This window comes from Myotis yumanensis, unplaced genomic scaffold (genome assembly GCF_028538775.1).
Source record: "Myotis yumanensis isolate MYYU_CA2020_CCGP unplaced genomic scaffold, mMyoYum1.0.hap1 SCAF_7, whole genome shotgun sequence".
Taxonomy (NCBI): Eukaryota; Metazoa; Chordata; class Mammalia; order Chiroptera; family Vespertilionidae; genus Myotis; species Myotis yumanensis.
In genome coordinates, this window is record NW_027223758.1 from 30,897,521 (window position 1) to 30,921,907 (window position 24,387).

General features: G+C 46.8%; 1 protein-coding gene across 3 annotated transcripts; it reads right to left on the reverse strand.

Annotated features, from left to right (window-relative positions):
* Nucleotides 1-1,440: 1,440 nt before the first annotated feature.
* VPS16 (VPS16 core subunit of CORVET and HOPS complexes) lies at nt 1,441-24,340 on the reverse strand. 3 transcript variants are annotated; one of them, XR_011472116.1, is made up of 25 exons: nt 24,236-24,340; nt 9,354-9,442; nt 9,006-9,103; nt 8,790-8,918; nt 8,556-8,700; nt 8,315-8,430; nt 8,089-8,211; nt 7,918-7,973; nt 7,482-7,571; nt 7,294-7,388; nt 7,064-7,140; nt 6,268-6,399; nt 6,042-6,169; nt 5,850-5,885; nt 5,566-5,674; nt 5,272-5,406; nt 5,068-5,176; nt 4,881-4,978; nt 4,689-4,796; nt 4,289-4,366; nt 4,030-4,199; nt 3,859-3,955; nt 3,126-3,229; nt 2,772-3,010; nt 1,441-1,577 (listed from the first exon to the last, which is right to left on the reverse strand). XR_011472116.1 is itself a non-coding variant. In XM_070420032.1 (24 exons), the coding sequence occupies exons 1-24, from the start codon at nt 24,286-24,288 to the stop codon at nt 2,866-2,868; spliced, it is 2,520 nt and encodes an 839-aa protein (XP_070276133.1). In that variant the 5' UTR covers nt 24,289-24,340; the 3' UTR covers nt 1,441-2,865. The 3 variants fall into 3 exon arrangements, 2 of the variants coding, with proteins under 2 accessions (XP_070276133.1, XP_070276134.1); XM_070420032.1 differs by having other exon boundaries at nt 1,441-3,010; XM_070420033.1 differs by lacking the exons at nt 9,006-9,103; nt 9,354-9,442; nt 24,236-24,340 and having other exon boundaries at nt 1,441-3,010; nt 8,801-8,882.
* Nucleotides 24,341-24,387: the final 47 nt, after the last annotated feature.

A 24,387-nucleotide genomic window follows, 5' to 3' on the forward strand; every position in this document is an offset into this window, starting at 1 on the left:
CAGTGTTTAATTTTACAAAAAAAGTACATATGGCTGCCTTTAATTTTCAACCTCATGAACATCTCCAGTACTTCTCTAAATGCATTAACTTTTTAAATGAAGTTGTAATTAGTTTGTATGTCCTCATTGTTATTTCTCACATTTCTAAAACTTCATGTGTTCAATGTTTAATGTTAGCATATGACAGGAGTAAATATGCTATATATTACTTTGGGGATACAGACTTTTTATTGTGTACATTCTAAAAGCAATGCCTAGGGCACCCTGTTCAGAAGGTGGACTGTTATATGGTTCCAACTCCTTTTCATTGAGAGTAACTAAAAAAGCTGGAGAAAACATTTTTAAAAGGCATTGAAAAGCTACCAGGGAAGTGAAGAATTGTGGGGCCAAGACTGGAGAGGAAAAAAGCCCAGGATGAGCCTAGTATTGGAGATCTTTCCTTTCCCTGGAGGTGTCTGCTGATTCTGAGAGAAATCTGATAGACTGTGCCAGATTGTGATTCCAAAAACTGGCCACATTCCCAGTTCTGCACACACTTCCAGATTCTTGCAACTCCCCTATCAAGAAGTGGAGTCGATCCCCCCCCTTTTTTGTTTTTATTATTTTAAAAATATATTTTTATTGATTTCAGAGAAGGGAGAGGGAGAAATAGAAACATCAATGATGCCGAAACCGGTTTGGCTCAGTGGATAGAGCGTCGGCCTGCGGACTGAAGGGTCCCAGGTTCGATTCCGGTCAAGGGCATGTACCTGGGTTGTGGGCACGTCCCCAGTGGGAGATGTGCAGGAGGCAGCTGGTCGATGTTTCTCTCTCATCGATGTTTCTAACTCTCTCCCTTCCTCTCTGTAAAAAATCAATAAAATATATTAAAAAAAAAAAAAAAAAAAAGAAACATCAATGATGAGTGAGAATCATTGATCGGCTGCTTCCTGCACGTCCCCCACTGGGGATTGATTTGCAACTGACATGTGCCCTGACCGGGAATCAAATCGACTTCCTGGTTCATAGGTTGACATTCAACAACTGAACCACGCTGGCCAGGCCTGATTTCCCTTTGAAATTGGGTGGGGTGTGCCTATGTGACTGCCTCAAGAAACAGAATGTGGCAGGTGTGACTCCCAAAGCTCGGTTAGGGAAGGCAACACAGCTCTGCCTGACCATCTTGGGACGCTGTCATGTTGGGAGGTACTGCAGGTTGTATGTGTTCTGACCAACAGCCCCAGCTAAGGTTCCAGCCAACAACAGGCTCCCACTGCCAGACTATTACCAAGACTTCAGGTGTTTTCAGCCTTCAACTATCAAGTCACCTTCAACCTTTGTCTTCCAGCAGTTGCCCCAGACACTGTAGCAGAAAGCATCCCTGTTTTACCTGCCCAAATTCCTGACCCTCGTGTAAGTAGTAAGCATAATAAATGGTTGTTTTACAATTTGATTTATATTTACTGGGAGGATTCTCACAAATTTACATTTACAAATCAGGTGGGGGAAGAAAAAGAAAGACCTTACTGGGCCTCTCACTCTGTGATGAGGCTTGCCCTCCTCTGGACTCTGGTTTTCTCCTTTGTCTTCCTTCTAGACTGAGGGGGTAACAAGAGGTAAAAGTCATGTCCTCAGTGTTGGGTTGGGGCACTGGGATATGAAGCCAAGGTGCACTGGATTGCAAACTGAAGGCTAGAGAGAGGGTCACTAGAGGGCCAAGAAGGCGCTCCTACTGACTGCGGACGAAACCTCCATCCCAGGTAGAGTGAAGCCAGTGTCTTGTTTGCAGGTCTTGGCAGAATTGCCAAAAGAATTCCATCCTGCCAAAACTGGTTTGGCTCAGTGGATGGAGCATCGGCCTGCGGACTGAAGGGTCCCAGGTTCGATTCCGGTCAAGGGCATATACCTGGGTTGCGGGCACATCCCCAGTGGGAGATGTGCAGGAGGCAGCTGATCGATGTTTCTCTCTCATCGATGTTTCTAACTCTCTCTCTCTCTCCCTTCCTCTCTATAAAAAATCAATAAAATATATTAAAAAAAAAAAAAAAAAAAGAATTCCATCCTTTTCTCTCCAGCTCAGAAACCACTCAGGAATTGTCACCACTCTTTACAAACAGTGGCTGGGTCTCCAAAGACTCCTCCTCCAATCCCTACAATCTGCTGGCCACATGCCTCTCATTAGTCTTCCAATTCGCACTGCAGTGCAAACCAGTGCAAACCGGGGCCTTGATCAGGGTCCCCTGCTTACAAAGGGCCCAATTTTAGTTCCAGCTTTGAGTCATCCCTCCCGTTACCACAAACATCCAAGGAGAAGCTCTAAGCCGCCCAAATGTCCAACATGGTTTCAAATCCATTTGCCACATATTTGCTGTTACCAAACCTCCCTGGACCTAAAATTCCTCTTCTGTAAAATGGGGTTATGTTGCCTATCTCACAGGGCTGGCATGTGGAATAAATGAAATAATGGTCAAGTGTTTAGCATCCTTCTTGTGTATGTGTGTGTACAGTGCTTCTCAGTATGGTTCTTGACGAACTGTTGCTTAAGTTTTGTGTCATCCCTTCCCATAATCTTTCTGGGGGCTGGGAGCTTGAGAGAGCTTTCCTTGGTAACTGTACAAAGGGGCAGGTCTCTTATAAATGTAGCTCCTTCTCCAGACCCACCACAACCATGGAGTTTTGCTGAGGTGTCTGTATGGTTCTGCCTCTAGCTTGCTGTTGCTTAGGTGGGACTGCATAAAGCACTCTAAAAGGTTCAACTTTATTTACAACCAGACCCCTGGCTCCCTTCCTACCCCAGCTCCTCAGCTTAGCTCTGGGGGAGAAGCTGAAGGAGTAGTGACTCTTCTGCCACGCTCAGGACCTGAAGAGACGTGCAGGGTGGGCCCCTCACTTCTTCTGGGCTTGAGCCCTGGCCCGCTGAATCTTGTCGGCTGTCGCCCCATCTGTGGCTCCAGTGCAGTGGGACAATACAAGGCTCAGCTCTGCCTCATTCCGGCGCTCGATGGCCACGTCTGCAGCCTGAGCCACATCCCTATGGTTTGAGCAGGAGGGGAGATGGTGTTGGGCTGACCAAGGACACAAACTATGCCCCTCACCAGTCCACTGGCTCAGCCACCTAGCACCCACAGGGCTCTCAGCCAACGCACCCAACAAGAAGCAAGGCCTTGACCTTCTGCTCGGGACCCACTCGGGAGGCGTACTTCTTCGCCTCATATTTGTTGTGTTGCTTCATGCAGATCTCCACAAAGGGCTTAGAGAGGAAGGGGATAAAGGGAGAAGATAAGGCAGAGCCCCCTTGTCATCTCTTATGAGCAAAACCCTAACTGCACACATTGTCCTTGTATATTTTCTATCCTTCAGTGTCTGTAATCCCCTTACCCCTGCCCTGACACACGCCTGCAACAGGTGTGATCTCCACATTCTCTGGGCAGAAAAAACTGAAATCAAAGATCTGTTAGAGCCCAGAGACCAATTATTTCCATGCACCCACTCCACCAGCCGCTGCTACCCTTCCACAACAGGTGTTTCCTGCCCTCTCAGGCCCTGCGTTTTCTCTCATGGCTGCCCCACCTACTTACACCTCTGAACTGCCTGCCACAGAAAACAACCCCCCTCAAAATAGCCTCCACTGCCTGGCAGATATGTTTTCCCTGTCCCCCTCCACCCTCTACTCAAATTGGACTTTTCCTTGACATCTGCAGGCTGACTCAGGCCCATTCTCCTGTGTACCTGGCCCATGAACACGTGTACACAGAAAGCACCCACTATTTTCATCAGTTGAACAGATGTGCCAGTAGGTCATCAGCCTATCTCTAGGCCCGGTCCTCTCCCCAGGACTATCCTCCTTGTCAGGGGGTGGAGGGAGGGCCCCTGCCTCACCAGGTAGCCAATGGGTGATTTCTTGCTCTTAGAAAACTTCTCTAGTTCCTCCCAGTCTTCCAGATCTGCCAGGGCAGTCAGCTTCAGCCACCAGAGCCTGTGGGGAAGCTGGGCTTAGAGGTGCTGTAGGAGGGACAGGGATCCCAGGACCTTTTTGAAGCCCTCACCAACCTCTTGTCGGGGATGCGGAAGTCACGTGCCAGCTGCTCTGCACGCTTGTTGTGGCCACCAAGGATGAGGGTCGTGACTGTGTCATGTAGAGACAGGTCTAGGAACTGACCCCCCAGCTCATCTTCTAGGCGTCGCTGTAGCCGTAGGAGCCGCATTTGATCCTCTGTGGCCTGGGGACATGGATAAAGCAGGATGGAGATGAGAGGGGCAAGGTGGGAAGACTGGGAGAAGAGGCAAGGGAGAAAAGAGTAGGCCAAACCTTGGCTGCAAACTCATTCTTGGCCTTGTAGAAGGCGTCGGCTGCTGTCTGCAGAGCTGCGACCCGCCCCTCAATACGCTATGAGGGCAAGAAGGGAAGCCTGAGCTCACAGCTCAAGAGATCTCAGCCCTCCCCACCCAGGATACAGTTTTCTCCCTGATCCCTGTGCCAAGGGTCACCAGGACCAGCCTTACCCATTGGGTGAACCACTCTGGTGCCCCTAGTGGGAAGGCTAGCTCCTCTGGGACCAACCCTCATTCTGGCCTCATGTCCTCTCAGACGCTCCCTTAACAGTGAGGACCAGATGGGGTGTGTGCCAAATATGAGGCCTAGATACCTGGTGAAGGAACCAGACCAACAGCCCAACCCACAGGCCCCACCCACTCTGTGGGCCTCAGACCTCCTCTGCAGCGTAGCTGGCTCGGATGTGGAAGCTGCCCAGTTCCTGGTGGTTGTCGTCCTGATTGTAAAGGTCCTTCAGCGTCTCTAGCTCCTGGTGCTTACAGAACTGGAGCCAGGGCAGGCAATCAGACAGTAAGAACAACGCAGGTGCTCATGAGGCTCCAGGCCTACCGCTGCCCACTGCACACACCTGTCGGTACAAGCTCAGGGCCATGGGCTGGTTCCGAAGGGTCATGAAAAAATCTCCTCGGTTCAGCTCGTTCTTCAGGTGCAGCAACACCGTGAACACTGCGGGACAATAAGGTGGGGTGGGGACTCCAGCGGTCCCTTGCTCAGCCCAGGGGCCCTGGCCTTGGCCTCAGCCAAACCTTACTCACCCAAGTCAGTGTCCCCACTCTCGATGGCCTTGCTCAGTGCCAGTTTGCTCCTCTTCATTTTTAGGAGAAGAGGTACCTGCTCCCCAGAGCGAGGCTCATACTCCAGAAGCTATGGGGTGGGGAGGAAGACACAGAGAGAAGGAGCTGGCCTGGGGGCCTTGGGAACCCAGGTCAGAGCATTTAGAAAGGGCTGGGCACCCACACCTTGATGGCCAGCTCTGTGCGGCCACAGCCATAGGCCCGAGCAGCAATGTCGGAGTAGGAGACACCAGGTGTGTCCCCCAGCTTCTGGTTAATGGCCCGGGCAACATCCTCATCAGACACGTCCTTCTGTTGTACCTACAGAGGGAGGGGGTGTTACACACACCCGGGTCTCACCCTTCACCCCACCTGCCCTCAATCAGAACCTGGCCCTTCAGCTCTACACTTCATATTTCCTACACCTCACCAGGGTGTGGAAGTCCCTAAATGTTCCTGGACCCTGTGCTATATCCTCACCTTGTAGCAGGCCCAATGGGCCAGGATCCTGCTGACACCCTGCACTTCAGGAAGGCGCAAGTACTCGCATATCTGGATGGCCAGGGGGTAAAGCCTCCGCAACACAAGCCTGGCAAGGGTATGGGGGTGAGGTGGGGTAGAGAGTGAGTGCAGTGGCCAGTCTGTACCTTGGGCCTCCCAGATCCCGAAGCAATGGGTCAGGAGCAGTGGCCACAAGAGCCCACCAGGGGCTGTGATGCCTGTCCACTCAGCGCCCTCCTCCCACATCCTTGGGCTTACTGTACCTGTCTAGCAGCACCTGGATGGTGAGCTGCTTGTATCTGCATTTTACCTGGTTAAGGATCCAGCTGGTAAATAAGGGTTATTTGCTAAAGACCTTCAGGCAGTATCTCTTCCCCTTGTATCTCTGGCACCCCCCCCCCCCCCCCCCCCGCCACCCCTGGCTGTGAACACCCTTCTAGCAGGCTTGGGGATACTGGCTATAGGTGAGGGGGATCCCGATGTGATAGTCCCGAATGGCATTGAGCACACGCAGGTCCTGACACATACGCACGAAGCCATCAGGTGGAAATCTATCGAGGAAACACTTTCCGAAGGAAGCAGCCTTCGGAGAAGAACCAGAGGACAATAGAAGCGAGCTCCCCTCACACCAGCCCAACCCTGCCCAGTGCCCCTCCCACCAGGCCTGTAGCCCAAGCCAACCCTGAGCAGACTCTTCTGCATGTCTGGCCGGTGCTCATGTCCCGCAGCCTCAATGCACTGCTGCACGGCCTGGGTCAGCTGCCCCAGCTCCTGGATCTCCCGCAGGTACTCATCCGCTTTCTGGCTCTCTTTCTGGGGGAAGTGGGAATGCCAGGGATAGAACATCACGATGGAGAATACCTCCACATCTGGCCCCCAGTCCCTCTGGAATGTGGTTCAAATGAGCTGCAGAAGCAAGAGCCCAAGCTACCTCAGCCCACTCAGTCTACCAAGGTGTTCAGTATTCCCCACAATTGCCTGTGAGAGGCCCTGAGACCTCTTTTATTTTATTTTTATTTTTATTGATTTCAGAGAGGAAGGGAGAGAGAGAGATGGAAACATCAATGATGAGAGATCAGCTGCCTCCTGCATGCCCCCTACTAGGGATCAAGCCTGCAACCTGGGCATGTGCCCATGACCGGATTCGAACCCGGGACCCTTCAGTCCGCAGGCCAACACTCTAGCCACTGAGCTAAACCAGTTAGGGCAGCCCTGAGACCTCTTGATAGTAGCCCTGACTTGTACCTGGGCTAGGGATAGTGGGGCCTCCCTGCCCCTCCCTGTTACCACATGGAGGACCCCATGTCACTTTAGTCCACCTGAGCCGGCTTTCTCCAGCCCAGCCTAGTGTCCTGCCTGGGCCCCCTCTTCACAGGTGGCACCTGGCTGTGTCCGCCCTCCCATGCCCAGGCAGGGGGCTGGGCCAATTAGGGGAAGGAAAACATTTTAGGGTCCAGGGAGAGGCCCAGGGCTTTACCTCATATTCCTTCTGGGCCTCTAACAGCAGTGCTCCGGGGGCCATTGAGGCAATTTTGAAGATCTCCTCGCTGGCCACTGGGGAAGGGATATGGTGAGTGTAGGAGGCAGGCAGGGAACCCTCAGCTCTCCCTCAAGGCTCTAATCCTACTCTGGAGCACTGCCCCACAGCAGCTGTGGTGCCAAGGTGCCCCCGCCCCAGGTCTTGTGGTGCCTTTGTGAGGGCCTCACCTGGAACCTCATGTAGGAACTCATGGGTGCTGCGGGAGAAGATGCGGACCCCATCCAGCTCAGGTACCAGGTAGGAGTCCTCATCCAGCACAAACCTGAGCTTGGTTAAGGTTCCTAAGATGGGACGGGTCAGATGACCCCCCTTCCCCTCTCCTCTCCCATCCCCATAGGTAGCCCTCCAAGGATACTGGATGCTCTCAGGTGCATCACCCACCACCATCAGCCGCTTCTCCCAGGCCACCACAACAGCCCTCTCCTTGCTACGAGGACGGCTGCACCTGTGGACAGCACCACACATACATGTTTGAGACATACACCGGACGCCAGGTCCTCAGCCAAGTCTCTCACATCACTGCTTATTTATATCACTTTGCCTTGGGATAGTCCTGTGCATGCTTCCTGCTCCTTATCCCATCCTCTGATTGACTTGAGGGCTTCCCTTTGACCCTGAGCTGTCAGCTCCAGCTGAGGCCCACAGCGGGCAGGGGTTCCCCTCCAGTGTGCACTGGCAGAGAAGGTATGATGCAAGCTCCACTTGGCGTGGCCAGTAGACAGGATGAATCAGTGTCCCAGGAAACAATGCTATATCCACCCTCACCCGCAGCATAAGATTCCCATCCTCACCAGACCATCTGCTTCGGGGGGGCCCGGATGTTGCAGTTGAACTCGCACAGTTTTTCCTGAAAGGATGCAGGGAATGTCATGGTCCTGTCCAAAAGCTCAAGTTAAAAAAGCCCATTCTCTACCCGAATCCCTGGACAAGGCAAAGTGCCCCTGTGTTTTCCCAGGACAAACCTTGAGTGAAGCTGTCCCCATCCAGATATAGCCCGTGTCTGTGAAGAGTGCCAGGTGTCGGTAGGTGAAAGAAACAGCCATTTGCAGGAAGCTGCTCACTCCTGGGGCCAGGCCAGGGGGTGTCTGGGGCAGGGCCAGGGAGGACACCCAAAGATACTAACTTCTCAGCGCCTCCTCCAGGCCTCCCCCAACCCTTCCATTTCACTCCCATTTCACAGGCCCTCACCACGGTGGAGCAGGTTGCATGGTCCAGGAGGTAAAGATCGGGCCCCACAGCCAGAAGAATGTGTGCCACTCGGTCCTGGCACAGTGTGGTCCAGCACGAGGGTGCGCTCTGCAAACCTGTGGTCAGGCAAGAGGACAACCCCAGGATGACCAGAGCCCAAAGCTTCTGCCTCTGTGGATCCCGCAGTCTGGAAGCACATCTGTGGGCACTGAATGATTGTCTCGGGGGTGTCAGCGCTCACCTGGCACTTCTGGCATTCGGCGGAGTTTGAGGTCACCCACATTGGCACTGAGGGTGAAGCGGTGGGCCCCTGTGAGGATGGCCACTCCGGAACCAAACTCAGTATGGAAGATTCGAGCATCTAGAACCCGATTCTGGAGCACCTCCTGGGAAGAGGGACAAGTGGAAAGGGACCTTGAAAAAATCACAGGGTCACAGACTCCATCCCTTTTCCCCAGCTTCCTGTGGCCCCTACATTGCCCATACTGAAGTGTCTCCGGAAGTCTCCATGAAGCCCATAAACCAGTACTACACCATCTTCCTGCACGCAGAGGAGCTCCTCTTCAGCTGACCAGCCCAGGGACACCACTGGCCCACTCTTCCACTGTAGAGGAGAAGAAGTTCATGAGACTATCTTGGGACGCAGAAGCACTGCCTGCCCCCTGCCCCAAGGCAGGCCAAGAGTGCTCACCAGCAGACTGGCCAGAGGCATGCCAGAAGCAGAGTAGATGTCAAGTACCGGCCGTACACTTGCAGCCTTCTCCTTCCGCCAGGGGTTCCTCAGCAGTGCTGCAGTTGGAGAACAGACCTCCTGTCCTAGTTCACTAGTCCCAGCCCACGTGAAGCAGGCCTCATGAAGTAGCTCCTCAGGCCCACCATATGAAGCAGGCCTCACGAGAACCAGAATTAAAAGCATCTCAATTTGGGGGGAGGGTGGCATATGCCAGCGACAACAACCCAACAATAAGACCCCTAGGAATCAAGGACCTTGAGTTCATCCCATGGTCCCAGAGCATGCCGAGGCAGAGGGGTGACTTACCAATGGGGCCTCCATAAGGCGCAGCAGCCACCAGGCAGTCCCTGAGTTCCTCCTTCAGGTCCCAGTCCATGCTGTACAGCTCATATTTCCTGCCCACAGAAAGGTGAATAGAAATTAGCCTCCTTGTGCCCATGCATCTAGATGAAGTGAGCCCCAGAGGAACCCCTAAAACCTCCATTTGTTCTCCACAGGAAACTTGAGGCCCCTCCAGGGGCGGGGAGGGAAGGCGATGACTAGAAACAATATGCATGCTTAGGTGCAGCAGGCAAGGATGGGGTTCTTGGGCAAGTACACAAGGATGGCAGGAGCTCCTGGGACAGACAGGCTGTGTGGCCAACATCCAGGACACAAACTGAGATAGGACTAGGGTGGGTGGCCGGCTTGAGTCTATATTAGCAGGAAATAAAACCCTGCCAGAGGGTCTCTCAGGGTGGAGAGCCTTTCTTCTATTTCTGATTTTTTTTTTTTAAGAATAGTTTATTGAATTTTTTATTTTATTTATTTATTTTTAGTTTATTGATTTTTAAAGAGAGAGAAAGGAAGAAGGAGGGAGGGAGGGAGAGAAACATCAATATGGGAGCACAACATCGATCAGCTGCCTCCTGTATGAGCCCCTACTGGGGATTGAGCCCAGGAGCCCATAAGCCCACAATCAGGGCTTGTGCCCTTGACAGGGAATCAAACCGGCAACCTCTTAGTGCACAGGAAGACGCCCAACCAACTGAGCCACACTGACCCGGGCTCTTTCTGGTTCGTAACACTGAGTCAGGTCATGGGCTTTATATCCGGGGGTCCAGCTCAGCACTGGTTAATAAAGAACTCAGTTTCAGAAGTAATGAGTTAGCAGTGCCTGAAAGAAACCCAAGAGGAGCTCTTCAGTGAGTCCAGAGCTGGGGAGAGTCCTGGGTTAGAGATGTCAATCTGTGAATGCTTGGCTTACAATAGGAAACTGAAATCACAAGCCAGCACAAGATGACTGTAATCTGAGATGTGTGAGGACAGTGTGTGTCGCATGAGAAGACAAAGTAGGAGGGGAGAAGGGAACAGAGGAGTAGGCACTATTCCAGGATGTCAAGGAAAATCAGTGGCTAAGGAGAGTGCTTTGGCTGGTATCATTTCAGGAGCCTTCCCATTAAAGATCAGAAAGATGCTCACCATTACCGTCTTTCTATTTGACATTCTTCTTGGGGTTCTAGCCAAAATAATTTAAGAAAAAAACAAACAAAACAGAGAAGTTTCTATTTTGGAAAAGGAGTGAGATTGTTACTATTTACAAATAATGTGATTGTCTACTTAGAAAATCCAAACCAGTCTATGGAACAATGAATAAAAGAGCTCAGTTGAGTGAGCAACAGAAGTCAATGCATTTTCTTTTTTAAAATATATTTTTATTGAAAAAAAATTTTTTTAAGAGAGAGAGGAAGGGAGAGGGATAGAGAGATAGAAACATCGATGAGAGAGGAACGTCATCAATCGGCTTCCTCCTGCACGCCTCCTACTGGGGATCAAGCCTGAAACCAAGCATGTGCCCTGACTGGGAATCAAACGGGTGATTTCTTGGTTCCTGGGTCGACACTCAATGGCTGAGCCACACTAGCCGGGCAGAAGCCAATATATTTTCTACATCAATCAACTGTCTATATACTATAGCAAGAACCAATTAGAAACGTAACTTTAAAAAAAGCCTGATCATGACAGCAATAAAACTATAAGGTACCCCAAAATAAACATAATAAACATTTTTACAAAATCATATCAAAATTTACTCAAGGATATAGAAGACAGAAAATATTTTAAAATAATCTATAAATGCGCAAGAATTTCAATAAAAATCACCCCCAATGTTTGGGGGGAAGGGAAGCCCAAACTGATTCTAGTTTGTCTAGGGGGAAAAGATAATCTGAAAAAGTAAATATTGGAAGATATTTAGAAACATTTGAGAATATGAGAACACATGTATATTAGATATCAAGTATCTTCTATAATAATAAAAGTGCAATATGCTAATGAGACCAGATGTCCTTCTGGATGACCTTCCAGACGAAGCCTTCCGGATGAAGCCGGGGCTTCAAAGGAAGCCTGGGTTCCAGGTGCCAGAGAGAAGCAGGGGCTGGTAGCCAGCCGGGGGAATGAAGGCCTACTCTCACATGAATTTCGTGCATCGGGCATCTAGTACTATATAAAACTAAAGTTAATTAAAACTTGTTTTGGCACAGGAATAAACAAATAGATCAATGGAAGAGAACAGAATCCAGGAAAAGACCTGAGAATTGAACATGTAATAAAAATGGCATTTCAAGTGCAAAATGATACTTGAAATGAGACAATGGCCCATACAGGAAGAATCACAGTAAATACTATTTCATTACTTAATCTCTACAATAAAATATTTTCCAGATGGAATTCAAAATTTAAATGTTAAAAAAATAATGCCACATCAGAAAAAATCTTGGCTATTTTAACAATCTCAAAGTAGAAATGATTTCTAAGCATGACATAAAACCCAGAAGCCACAATGCAAAAGACCAACAAATAAAAACTAAGAACTTCTGTATACTTCTATGTAAAAAGGGGTAAAAACAACACATTTGCTTACATCTGAAAAAAAAGAAACTTTGGTAAGATTTACAAGAATCTAGTAACAATGGTTACTTGTAGGTGAGGGGTGGAATTAGTTGAATAAGACCAGGGATAGGAATGAGACTTTGAGTTTTTAAACATTAACAGTTAATTTTTTTTCTTTTTTAAAAAAATATATTTTATTGATTTTTTACAGAGAGGAAGGGAGAGAGATAGAGAGTTAGAAACATCGATGAGAGAGAGACATCAATCAGCTGCCTCCTGCACATCTCCCACTGGTGATGTGCCCGCAACCCAGGTACATGCCCTTGACCGGAATCGAACCTGGGACCTTTCAGTCTGCAGGCCGACGCTCTATCCACTGAGCCAAACCGGTTTTGGCAAGTTCTTTAATTTTTAAGAAAGTTTTTTTAACTTACTGATTTGAGAGAGCAACATCGATTTGTTGTTCCACTTATTTATGTACTCATTGGCTAATTCTTTTTTTTTTTTAAATCCTCACCTAAGAAGTGAGGATATTTTTTTCATTGATTTTTAGAGAGTAGAGAGTGGAAGGGAAGGGGTGGGGGGGGGGGGGGAAGAAAGAGAGAAACATGGATATGAGAGAGACATATTGATTGGTTGCCTCCTGCATGTGCCCCAATGGGGATTGGGGAAGTAGGGGGGCAGGACTCAAACCTGCAACCCAGGTATGCGCCCCTAATCAGAATCTAACCCAAGAGACCCTCTGGTGTGAAGGCCCATGCTCTAACCACTGACCCATGCTGGGCAGGACCATCGGCTGATTCTTCTATGTGCCCTGACCAGGGATTGAACCCACAACCGTGGCGTACTTGGCCGATGCTCTAACCAACTGAGCTACCTGGCAAGGGCCAATACTTATTTGTTAAGATAATTAACATTAAAAAACTTTTATACATTAAAAAATATCCATTAAAATAAAGCAGGAAGACAAACTATGGGGAAAATGTGATACACATGAAGAGATATTTTCTTAAAAAATACAAAAGGCTCTAATTAATTTTCTTTTCTTTATTTTTTTATTAAATTTATTGGGGTGACATTGATTAACAAAATTACACAGGTTTCAGGTATACAATTCTACAACACATCATCTGTATATTTAGTATTATGTTTATCACCCAAGTCAAGTTTCCTTCCATCACCATTTATCTCCTCTTTACCTTCTAATTAAATGAAAATAAAACTAAAGTAGAAAGTTAGTCAAAAGCCATATCATACTACTTTATGTGAAAACACTTTTCAAACTACACATAAAAATCTTGAAAAAATATAATCTAATATTTTATAATGTGAACTATGGAAAAGTCTTTTAGAGCAAGACACAAAACCCAGAAATTAACAAGGAAGAGATTTTATTACATGAAATAGCTATTCAACTTTTAAATGTGTACACCCTCTGCTTACCAGTTTCCTTTCAAGAATCTAACTTAGAAAACTACTTGTACAAGTGCACAAAGGTATGAATTCACTGCAGCACTATTTAAAATAGTTTGAGAAAATCCTGGAAAAACCTTCTTAAATGTTCATCAAAACAGGACTGGTTAAATAAACTATGGTATGCCCATTCTGGGCAATATCATGTGGCCATTAATAAGGTGGCTCTGGCTCTAGCCGGTGTTTTCAGTGGCCCGAGCGTCAACCTGAGCACCAAAGGGTCTCGGGTTCAATTCCTGGTCAAGAGCACGTACCTGGGTTACAGGTTCAATCCCTGGCCCTGGTCGAGGCACGTGTGGGACACAACCAATCGATGTATCTCTTTCACATTGATGTTTCTCTCTCTTTCTCTCTCCCCTTTCCCTCCCTCCCTCCACTCTCTCTAAAAAGTAATGAAAAAATATCCTCAAGTGAGGATTAACAACAACAAAATAAGGTGACTGAGGGAACTAACATGTTAAATAAAAAATGTAAGCTGCTGCTCAGTATGAACTCATTTATGTAATAAAAACGGAGCACATATATTTTTCTTAAATGAAAAGGAAGCCCACTGCGTGGGAGAACATATTTGCCAAAGATACTATTTTTATTGATTTCAGAGAGGAAGGGAGAGGGAGAGAAATAGAAACATCAATGATGAGAGAAAATCATTGATTAGCTGCCTCCTTCACACCCTTACTGGGGATTGAGCCCACAACCCGGGCATGTGCCCTGACCAGGAATTGAACCGTGATCTCCTGGTTCATGGGTCGACACTCAACCACTGAATGACAGTGGCCAGGCTGAACATATGTGTGTGTATATACACTGAGTGGCCAGATTATTATGACCACCCCATCAGTACAATGAAGTGGATTAGTTAAGCAAACAATAATAATAATAAAACCTTGAGAGTATTTGCTTAGGAAGTTTTCAATATTCAGTATTTTTGGAAGTGTCAATGAAGTACTGATGGAGTGGTCATAATAATCTGGCCACTCAGTGCATGTGTGTGTGTGTATATATATTTATATATGTACACACATATGTATATTTTTACAAGCATATTTACATATAATTACATGAATGTATAAAAATACATAGAAAAAACGCTGAGAGGCCTCCACATTAAACCAGACAGCGGTCACTTTGGGGGAGGGTGGTGAGTGGGGGAAGGAGATAGGGGGACTTCTAATTTGTAGACCATATACTTTTGTATTATTTGAATTTTTTACAATCCCATATGCCTTTCTTTTGACACTTTGTTACTAAAATCATGGGTGAAAATCTGATGGGAAAATAGAGCCACACAGACCTAGCATGCCAGTTATCAATTCATTGCTGCTCAGCTCCAAATTCACACTTCAGTGTGTTGTGTTTAAGGGACAGCATACATTTTTCCTTCACAGTGAGTAAGATGTTACACTTTCTCAGTAGAGGGCGCTGGAGGGACACTGAATGAGGAAGGGGTTCTACTGCTGCTTCCAGCAAGGCTTAGCCAGCAGCCAGGGTGTAAGATACGGGGTGATTTGCCCCAGCCCTGCAACAACCTAGAAGGCCCAGACTAGTGATCACCTTCCCACGGCTCCCTGGACAGATGCCACATTCCTGGCCTCCTGCCCAGGCTGTACTTCCTCTGCATGCCAAGATGCTTGGCCACTGGCTGTCCTGCCTGCCCACTTGAGCGTTTCCTCTGATCCCTTCTGCAAACCCATGCTCCCAGCCACTGGCTGTGGCTCACCTTAGACCAGCTGTGGGCAAACTACGGCCCGAGGGCCGGATCCGGCCCGTTTGAAATGAATAAAACTAAAAAAAAAAAAAAAGACCGTGCCCTTTTATGTAATGATGTTTACTTTGAATTTATATTAGTTCACACAAACACTCCATCCATGCTTTTGTTCCGGCCCTCCGGTCCAGTTTAAGAACCCATTGTGGCCCTCGAGTCAAAAAGTTTGCCCACCCCTGCCTTAGACACTGTGTGCCCCAGGCTACCTGCTTGCACCAGCTACCCCAACACCCCTGCACACCCACAGCCCTGACCACCAGTTGCAGCTCACCTATATTCCCCTACCCCCTGAACCCCAGAGGGTTTCCTCTTTTTTTAATCCTCACCCAAGGATATCTTTTCTGTTTATTTCTAGAGAGAGTGGAAGGGAGGGAGAAGAGAAAGATGGAGGAGGGGGAGAGAGACATTTACATTAGACACATCCATTGGTTACCTCCTGCATGCTCCCCTACCTGAGCTGGGGAACCTGCAACCTGGGTACCTGCACTTGACCAGGAATTGAAACCGAGTCCCTTCGGTCTGTGGTCTGACACTCCAACTACTGAGCCAATCTGGCCAAGGGCTGAGGGTTGCTTCTTTGCCTTCATAGGAACTATGGACCAGCTATGGCCGGGCAAACCAGTGAACTTCTCTGCCATCTAGTGGGCTAAAACTATACAGGGTGGGGCAAAAGAACAGTTATGAGTATTCGAAACAATTTATTCCTGTATTATTATTTATTATTTTCCACTTGAACAATTATAAATCTACTTTTGCCCCACCCTGTATTTTCTCTAATGAGGCCTAAACCCCAGCCTGGGAAGGGCCCCCCTTCTTAATTTGTCATTCCTTGGGTACTCTCCTAGGCTACCATATAACATTTTCTTATCTCTTTAGTTACTCTTTTTTTCACTGTTAATATAATAATTCCTTATATTTCTCAAACTTTCCCAGTTTAAGTCTCCTGACTGGACCCAGACTGATAAAGACTTCACTCTGAGAGTGGTCCCAAGAGACAGACCCCAAAGATGGGATTTGAGGATTAGTTTGGTCGTGTGCTTAAAGCTTGGGAGCAGTGCTGAGCTCCCTGCCAATGGGAAATGGATATTAGTAGCCCATCGCACCCAGTGACATCACAATTAATCCAGCCTGCAGTTTTCTGTGGTGACATGCCAAGTCAAACATGTGCTTTGGGAGTGACTTCTGTGCCTGATTGTAGGCAGTAATAATGATTGTAAGGGCTGTGGTGTGGATGGATTGTTTTGAGTGCACTTGAACATTTACAAAGAGAAAATTACAAGCTTGAGTCTGTTAATTTTCAGTTCAAGTCATGGTCTGAGAAGCAGAAAGCGTCTATAACAGCCCTAAAACAATCTCATATTTATTACAGCCACACAGCTGTTACTGCTGAAAATCAAAAGCAAATTTTAATTACATGGATTGTTAAATTATAACAGTTGAATTCACCAACATGTCATTTCTCATGTGAACCTTAGGGCACTAGTAAGGAAAGAAAGGAATCTTGAAAACTGGAAGGAAGATATCTGGTTAGACCCAGATGAAAACAACAATCCTGAACCCCTAATTCATTCTGAGTCTTCCTTACTAGAAGTAGCTTGCACTCCTATGTCTGAGGAGACTTGCCTTCTTCTGCTTGAAAACCTTTTGATGACCTCAATTGGGGTAGAAGTCTTGGGAGCCTCCCTCCCCAGGGCTGACCTAGCTAACACTACTGCTCTGTGGCTAACCTGTCAACAGCAGAGACCATGAGGACCAACCTGCAAGTTGATTACACTGCACCTCTTCCACCGTGAAGAGGGAACGATTTGTCCTCACTGGAATACAGACACATTCTGGATGTGGATTTGTCTTCCCTACCTGTAGTGCCTTTGTCAGCATCCACCATCTGTGGAATTACAGAATGCCTTATCTAATGGTGTGACATTCTGCAAAGCATTACATCTAATCAAGCAAGGATCTCATTTCACAAAAAAGAAAGTGCATTTGTGGGCTCAGGTCCATGAGATCAATTAGTCTTACCAAATGCCCCATCACCAGAAGTGGCTGGCCTAAATTCATTGACAACTCAGTTATAGCACCAGTTGGGAGCCAGTATCCTAAAAGGGCTCTATCGTACAGGATGCAGCTTGTGCTTTGCATCAGAGGCTATTACATGGTGCTGTTTCCTCTAGAGCAGTGGTTCTCAACCTTGGCTGCACATTAGAATCGCCTGGGAATCTTTAAAATCCTGATTTCTGGGCCTCATCCTCCGGAAATTCTGTTTCTTTGTTACTAATGTTGTGGCCTCACCCCATAACAAAGAAACAGAATTTCCGAATGATGAGGCCCAGAAATCAGGATTTTAAAGATTCCCAGGTGATTCTAATGTTCAGCCAAGGTTGAGAACCACTGCTCTAGAGTCAGAATCAAGGGATGGAAGTGAGAGTGGCTCTTCTCATTCTTACACCTACTGACTTACAAAAATGTTGCTTCCAGTTCCATAACTTTGAGATCTCTTGGTTTGGAGAGGTTAGTCTCCACGGGGAGAAGGTTTCCAACAATCTATTGTTACAACAATAGATTCACTGAATTGGAAGATAAGAGCGCCGCCTTGCCATTCTGGGCTCCTTAAGCCACTGAACCAACAGGCTTAAGAAAATGGTGTTTACTGGCTGAAGTGATTATCTTGATTACCAAGGGGAAATTGAGTTGCTGCTACATAATGGAGGCAAGAAGGACTATGTCAGACACCCAGGGGATCCCCTGCAGCACCTCTTAGTACTTCTGTACCTGATCATAAAGTTTAACGAAAAACCTCAGCAACCAAAGAAAGCAGAATGACTGAAATGAAGGTTTGGGTCACTCCATTATGTAAAGAACCAGAGCATCAGTGGGCTCAGGTCCATGAGATCAATTAGTCTTACCAAATACCCCATCACCAGAACTGCCTGGCCTTAAAAGTCATTCTATCTATCACTGTATTAATTTCTCCTTCAGCCTCTCACTGAATATTCGTGTTACCCAAAAATGAAATTGTAAAGTTAACCTCCAATTATTTGTGTGTAAATAAAAAATGGGAAGAAGGTTCTGGCTGAGGACAAGAAATGGGCAGTTGAAGGAAGCCATAGATAACAGCTACAATCTCATGACCAATTACAGAAATGAAGCCTATAGTCACTTTGCACATTTTCTTCATGCCTGTTATATGCATGTGTTTATATGTATACACTAGCCATTATCTTCTCTCTCCTCATTTTTTATTTACACACAAATAATTGGAGATTAACTTTACAATTTCATTTTTGGGTAACACGAATATTCAGTGGGACTGAAGGAGAAATTAATATAGTGATAGATATAATGACTGTTAAGATTGTTTTCTCATTTTGGGAAAGAGTATTTACTTGTAAGAAGAATAGTGGTAGCTTCGTTAGCAAAAATATAGACTTTTGTTGTTATGAGGAAGTTTGAAAATGTATAGAGGGTGCATATGGAGCTGAGTAGTTATCAATTTATCTGTCAACTCCAAATTTACCCTTCAATACGTGCTGCACGTGAACTAGATGTTAGCTTTTCTCAGTAGAGGGCAGTGTAGGGACACTGCAGGAGGAGGGAACTCTGTTTCCAGCAGCAGCAAGGTCAGTCAGCAGTGTGGGTATGAGGACACCTGGTGACGCTCTGCCTCAACCATACACCCAGAACAAACAATCCCTTGATAACCTCACAGCCGTGGCCTAGACTGGGGTCCATCTTCCTGTGGCTCTCTCCACACAGACACTGCATGCTTCAGGTCTCCCACTCACATTGGTGCTCTCACTCTCTGTGCAACCCCAGGAACCTGGCCACCAGCTATGGCTCATCTGTGTCAAGGAGGAATGCTTCCTGCTTGTATAGTGACTATGGACCAGCTCTGGCCCTGGCAAACCAACAATCTTCTCCACTACCCAGTGGGCTGCAACTATGCCTTTCCCATCAAGGTTGGAACACCAATTAGGGAGGGTACTTCCATCTCCTTCTAAGTCTGTCCTTCCTTTCTCCTCAGTCCTAGGGGAGGACAGAGTTTTATCTTATAGTTACTTTGTTATCACAGTTTAAGAGTTCTTTATATGAAACTTCATCTATTTAGTCAGCCCTTGCTGTCTGTCTCCTGATTAGACTCATACTGATGCAACCAGTGTGCCATCCCACAGACCACTTGCTTGTTACAAAGGGGGAAATATGACTTTACAATGAAGGATGTGCCATCACCATCCTAACCCCCTTGTTAATGTCAACATCCTTCACAGCAGACAACCCAATATAATGCTGACTCCAGATGTGATGCAGCACAAATACCATGTCATTGCCTACAAAGCATTTCTACCGAAAATGTTCAACTAGACCAGCCGTGGGCAAACTACGGCCTGCGGGCCGGATCCAGCCCGTTTGAAATGAATAAAACTAAAAAAAAAAAGACCGTACCCTTTTATGTAATGATGTTTACTTTGAATTTCTATTAGTTCACACAAACACTCCATCCATGCTTTTGTTCCGGCTACCCCAGTCCAGTTTAAGAACCCATTGTGGCTCTTGAGTCAAAAAGTTTGCCCACCCCTGAACTAGAATCTAATCCAGTGATCCACTACGGTGTGAGAATAGATGATCCCCAGCTCTGGCTCAGTTGGTTGAGCATTTTCTCATGCACCAAGGGATTGCTGGATCGATTCCCAGTCAGAACACAAGTCGGGGTTGTAGGCTCGATCCCTGGTAGGGGGCACGCAGGAGGCAGCCAATCGATGGTTCTTTCTCATCAATATTTCCTCTCTCTCACCCTTCCTCTCTCTCTTTAAAATCAACTAAAACATATTAAGAAAAAATACATGATCTCCAGGCTGGGTTGACAAACCACTGGGAATGAAGAAGCAGATTACATCTGGCCTTGGGGAATAATCTATTAATTACAAAATTTCTAGACCCTAAAGAGAATCCATCATCATCCCTGAAATCCCTTGACTCCTACCTCCTTCAAAAACTGCCCTGGCCTGTGTTTCTCAATGATTAGTGTCAACCCATGTACTGAAGGGTGGAGGGTTCGATTCCCAGTGAAGGGCATGTACCTGGGTTGTAGGTTTGATCCCCGGCACCAGTCAGGGCGCATGTGGAGGCAACTAATCAATGTGTCTCTCTCACATTGATGTTTCTCTGTCTCTTTCTCCCTTTTTCCCCCACTCCTGCCTCCCTTCCACTCTCTAAAAACCAATTGAAAAAATATCCTTGGGTGAGGATTAACAAACAAAAAAACAAAACAAAACCCAATAAACAAACACAAATACTACTAAAGAACTCTTGTACACTGTTGCTGGAAATGTAAAATGATTCAGCTACCACAGACAACAGTATGATAGTTCCTAAAAATATTAAACAGAATTACCATAGGATCTAACTACTCCATTTCTGGGTATATATCCAATAAAATTGATAACAGGGTCTTGAAGAGCTATTTTTACACTACTGTTCATAGTAGCATTATTCACAACAGCTGCGACGTAAAAGTAACTTAAGTGTCCATTAAAGGATGAACAGAGAAGGAAAATGAGATATACATACAATGGACTTAACAAGAAAGGTAATTCTGATACATTCTAGTGTCATGGATGAACCTTGAGGACAGTATGTTAAGTGAAATAAGCCAGTCACAAAGCAGCAAATACTGTATGATTCTACTTATATGACCTATCTAGAGTAGTCAATTTCATAAAAACAGAAAACAGCATAATGATGGTTGCCAGGGATGGGGGAGGGGGAAATGAGGAATTATTATTTAATGGGTATAGAGGTTCAGTTTTCCAAGATGAAAAACTTCTGGAGAGTGGTTGCACAACAATGTGAAAATACCTAACACTACCAGATTGTACTTTTGCATGAATAAGACAGTAAATTTTTTATCATATGTGTTTAACTACAATTTTTAAAATGTTCATCTTTATATGTGCAAAAAAGAAAACAACCCCAAACACAGAAACTCCAAAAAATCTGCTAAAATAGTCTACTTCTAAGAAGAGTTTCAGAAATATACAGGGTTTGGCAAAAGTAAGTTTATAGTTGTTCATATGGAAAAATATATAATCCTATCCTATATAATAAAAGCCTAATATGCAAAGTGTCCAGTTGTCTGTTCAACCAAAGTATAATATGCTAAGGATATGCTAAGGTTGCTCAACCGCTCACTATGATGTGTATTGACCACCAGGGGGCAGATAGTTGACCGGTCGACCAGTTGCTATGATGTGTACTGATCATGTGCTCCAACCAGTAGGTTTGCTTGCTGCTGGGGTCCATTGACCGGGACTGAGCAAGACAGACCGTGCACACCCTGGAGCCCTCCCGTGGTCTCTCCCCGGCTGGCCAACCTCCCACGTCCCTCCCTGGCCCCGATTGTGCACTGGTGGGGTCCCTCAGTCTGGCCTGCACCCTCTCACAATCCGGAACCCCTCGGGGGATGTTGGAGAGCCAGTTTCGGCCCAATCCTGCAGGCCAGGCCTAGGGACTCCACTGGTGCATGAATTTGTGCACTGGGCCTGTAGTACAAGAATAAACTCTGTTATTATACGCTGTCTTAGAACCCTATACCCTCCCTTTACAGTGATTATGACCAAACAAATACTGAGTCATTAGTGTTTATCAACAGTCTCCCCTGCTGGCTGTAAGTTCTATGAGGGGAGACAGGGTCCATGTCTTTTCATTGGTTGATACATTCAGCCTGGCAGAGGGTTGAGCAAAATTAATTAATAGGATTATCCCAAATTGGGTTTCTAGGATAAAAACAGCTAAAATTCTGAAGCCCCATAGAATTAATCATCATTCCCTTTCCTTGCCTTTTCCAATTAGTAAGTTTTCCAGAACACTACCTCCAAAGAAAAAGAATCCTATCCTATAGATAAGACTCAAAAATGCTCTGCCTGCCACCTGTTTATCATTCATTCATTTTACTCGAACATGTAGTAAGACTATACACAAATACAGATAAACACCAAGTGTCTGCACTTAAAGCATTTCCACTCTGGTGGAGAAGCTAGGAAATACTATTTTATTTTCCTGTAAAAACCAACCAAACAAACCTATGCTTTAGCACAGGTTCTAGAACAGCCGTGGACAAACTATGGCCCGCGGGCCGGAGCCGGCACGTTTGAAATGAATAAAACTAAAAAAAAAAAAAGACCGTACCCTTTTATGTAATGATGTTTACTTTGAATTTATATTAGTTCACACAAACACTCCATCTATGCTTTTGTTCCAGCCCTCCGGTCCAGTTTAAGAACCCATTGTGGCTCTCGAGTCAAAAAGTTTGCCCACCCCTGTTCTAGAATAAGGCTGGGTTCAAATCCTCACTCCACTACTTACTAGCTGTGTAACCTGGTCACCTAACCTCTCTGTGTCTCAGTTTCCTCATCAGTAAGATGGGTTTAATAATGATACCTAAAAACAAACAAAAAAACCCAAACAACAATAATGATACCTATTTTGTGGGATTGTGAGACTTAATACAGATAAAAGTACTTAGCAAAGTGTATAGTACATAGAAAGGCACAACTGCTGTTAGCCCAAATAATATAGCTCCACAGCAAGGCTGAGAGACTTCTACTCCTTTCTGCAATACAGCACAGACAGGTAAACATATGTGGGCTAGCCACACAGGTCAACAATTCCACTTCCTGGTGCATCAACAAAGCTAAAACTTCATATCATAAATAGTAGTTCTGTAATAATGAGGCCATTATTTTTAGTACTCTATTTAACAAGCCTGCATAGGCAACATATATTTCCAAAAGTAATAAGAGTTAATATTTTCAAAAGTGTATGGCTGTGTTGTTGTAGACACTAAATTTCATGCCAACTACATCCCTTCTCCACAAAAATAGATATTATTTCCTCACTTTACCGATTTTAACTTTCGAATTTTTTTCCATATTGTAGAAACATATTTATTAGAAATAACAAATGCAACAGAGGTCTAAAAATTGCCACAAGGCATTTTTCCCTCTTAAGGGCAAAATGGTGTCTTTTATTGAAATAAGACCCCAAGGAGGTGTCTTTGTGATCTTTAGTTGCAAACAATAAAGTGTTTTTTAAAAAAACTTTATTGGGCAACTACTTACTACATAGCAGGCACTGTTCTAAATAAGCACTGGAGATAAAGAGATGTAAGAAATATGCTCTCAGCCTTTAAGGAACTTACTTGGTTTAGCAGAAGAAACCTACTATACAAATATGGCCCTACCGTGGCATACATAGCAGACCCGGGAACCGGGTCCAAAGGAAGGTCAGTTGTCTCTGCTGGGTTGGGTCAGGGAAGAGAACAGAAAGAACCCTTGAACTAAGTCCTAAAGGATGAGCAAGAATGGTCCAGACAGATAAATAATGAAGGACATGGCAGCGCCCACAGAAGGAACTGCAGGCTGGGGCAAACACAGGGAGCCATGAAACCTGACGATAGATTGGGGTCCTGTTCTGTGCAACCGAACACAAAACTTGGGTACAAGAGGGGCAGATGAAGTTGGAGAGATCAACAGGAGCCGACTTGTAGATCTAACGAGAGTCGTCTGCACCAAGGATAATGATGTAAACAATGTACACTTCAGAAAGATGAGTGGGCTCTACGACTCCCATGAGGGGGCTGTCCTGAGCTGGGGGTCCCAACTCGCGCAGCCCCGGATCCACGGACGACTGGCCCCCTTCTCCCCGCCCTGGTCAGCACGGCTACCCCGCCCGCCGTGCGCCCCTCCGCCTCTCGGAGCGCCCCTGTGGTCTGGCTTCGGCAGGACCTCCGGGCAGGAGACTGGGCACGCGCTGTCACTCGGCGGCCTCCTCCAACGTGATCTGAGCATCATCCCGGAGGCAGGCAGACCTAGGCTTCAGCGCTGGGCTCGGCCCCTACTTGTGTGACCACTAGGCTTGCCTCAGTTTCCGTACGTTCAGTGGCAGACGCCGGGGGAGAGCCGGCGAGGGGCGGACCCCAGCGCCGAGTGACGGGGTCGCGCGCGGCGGGCTCCGCCCCGACTCGAGCCGGCGGGAGAGCGGGGTAAGCCAGGCCGTGGGTGGGTGGGAGGGCGGGGCGGCTCACCGGTAAAAAGCAGAGTCCCCGAGCGGGTTCCAGTTCGCCGTGTAGCAGTCCATGGCTGGTGCAGGGGGCTGCGGGGCAGCACTGAACGGACTCCCGCCTAGCCAGGGCTCCGGGCCGGCACTTCCGCTTCCGCCCTCCCGGGTCACGTGGCG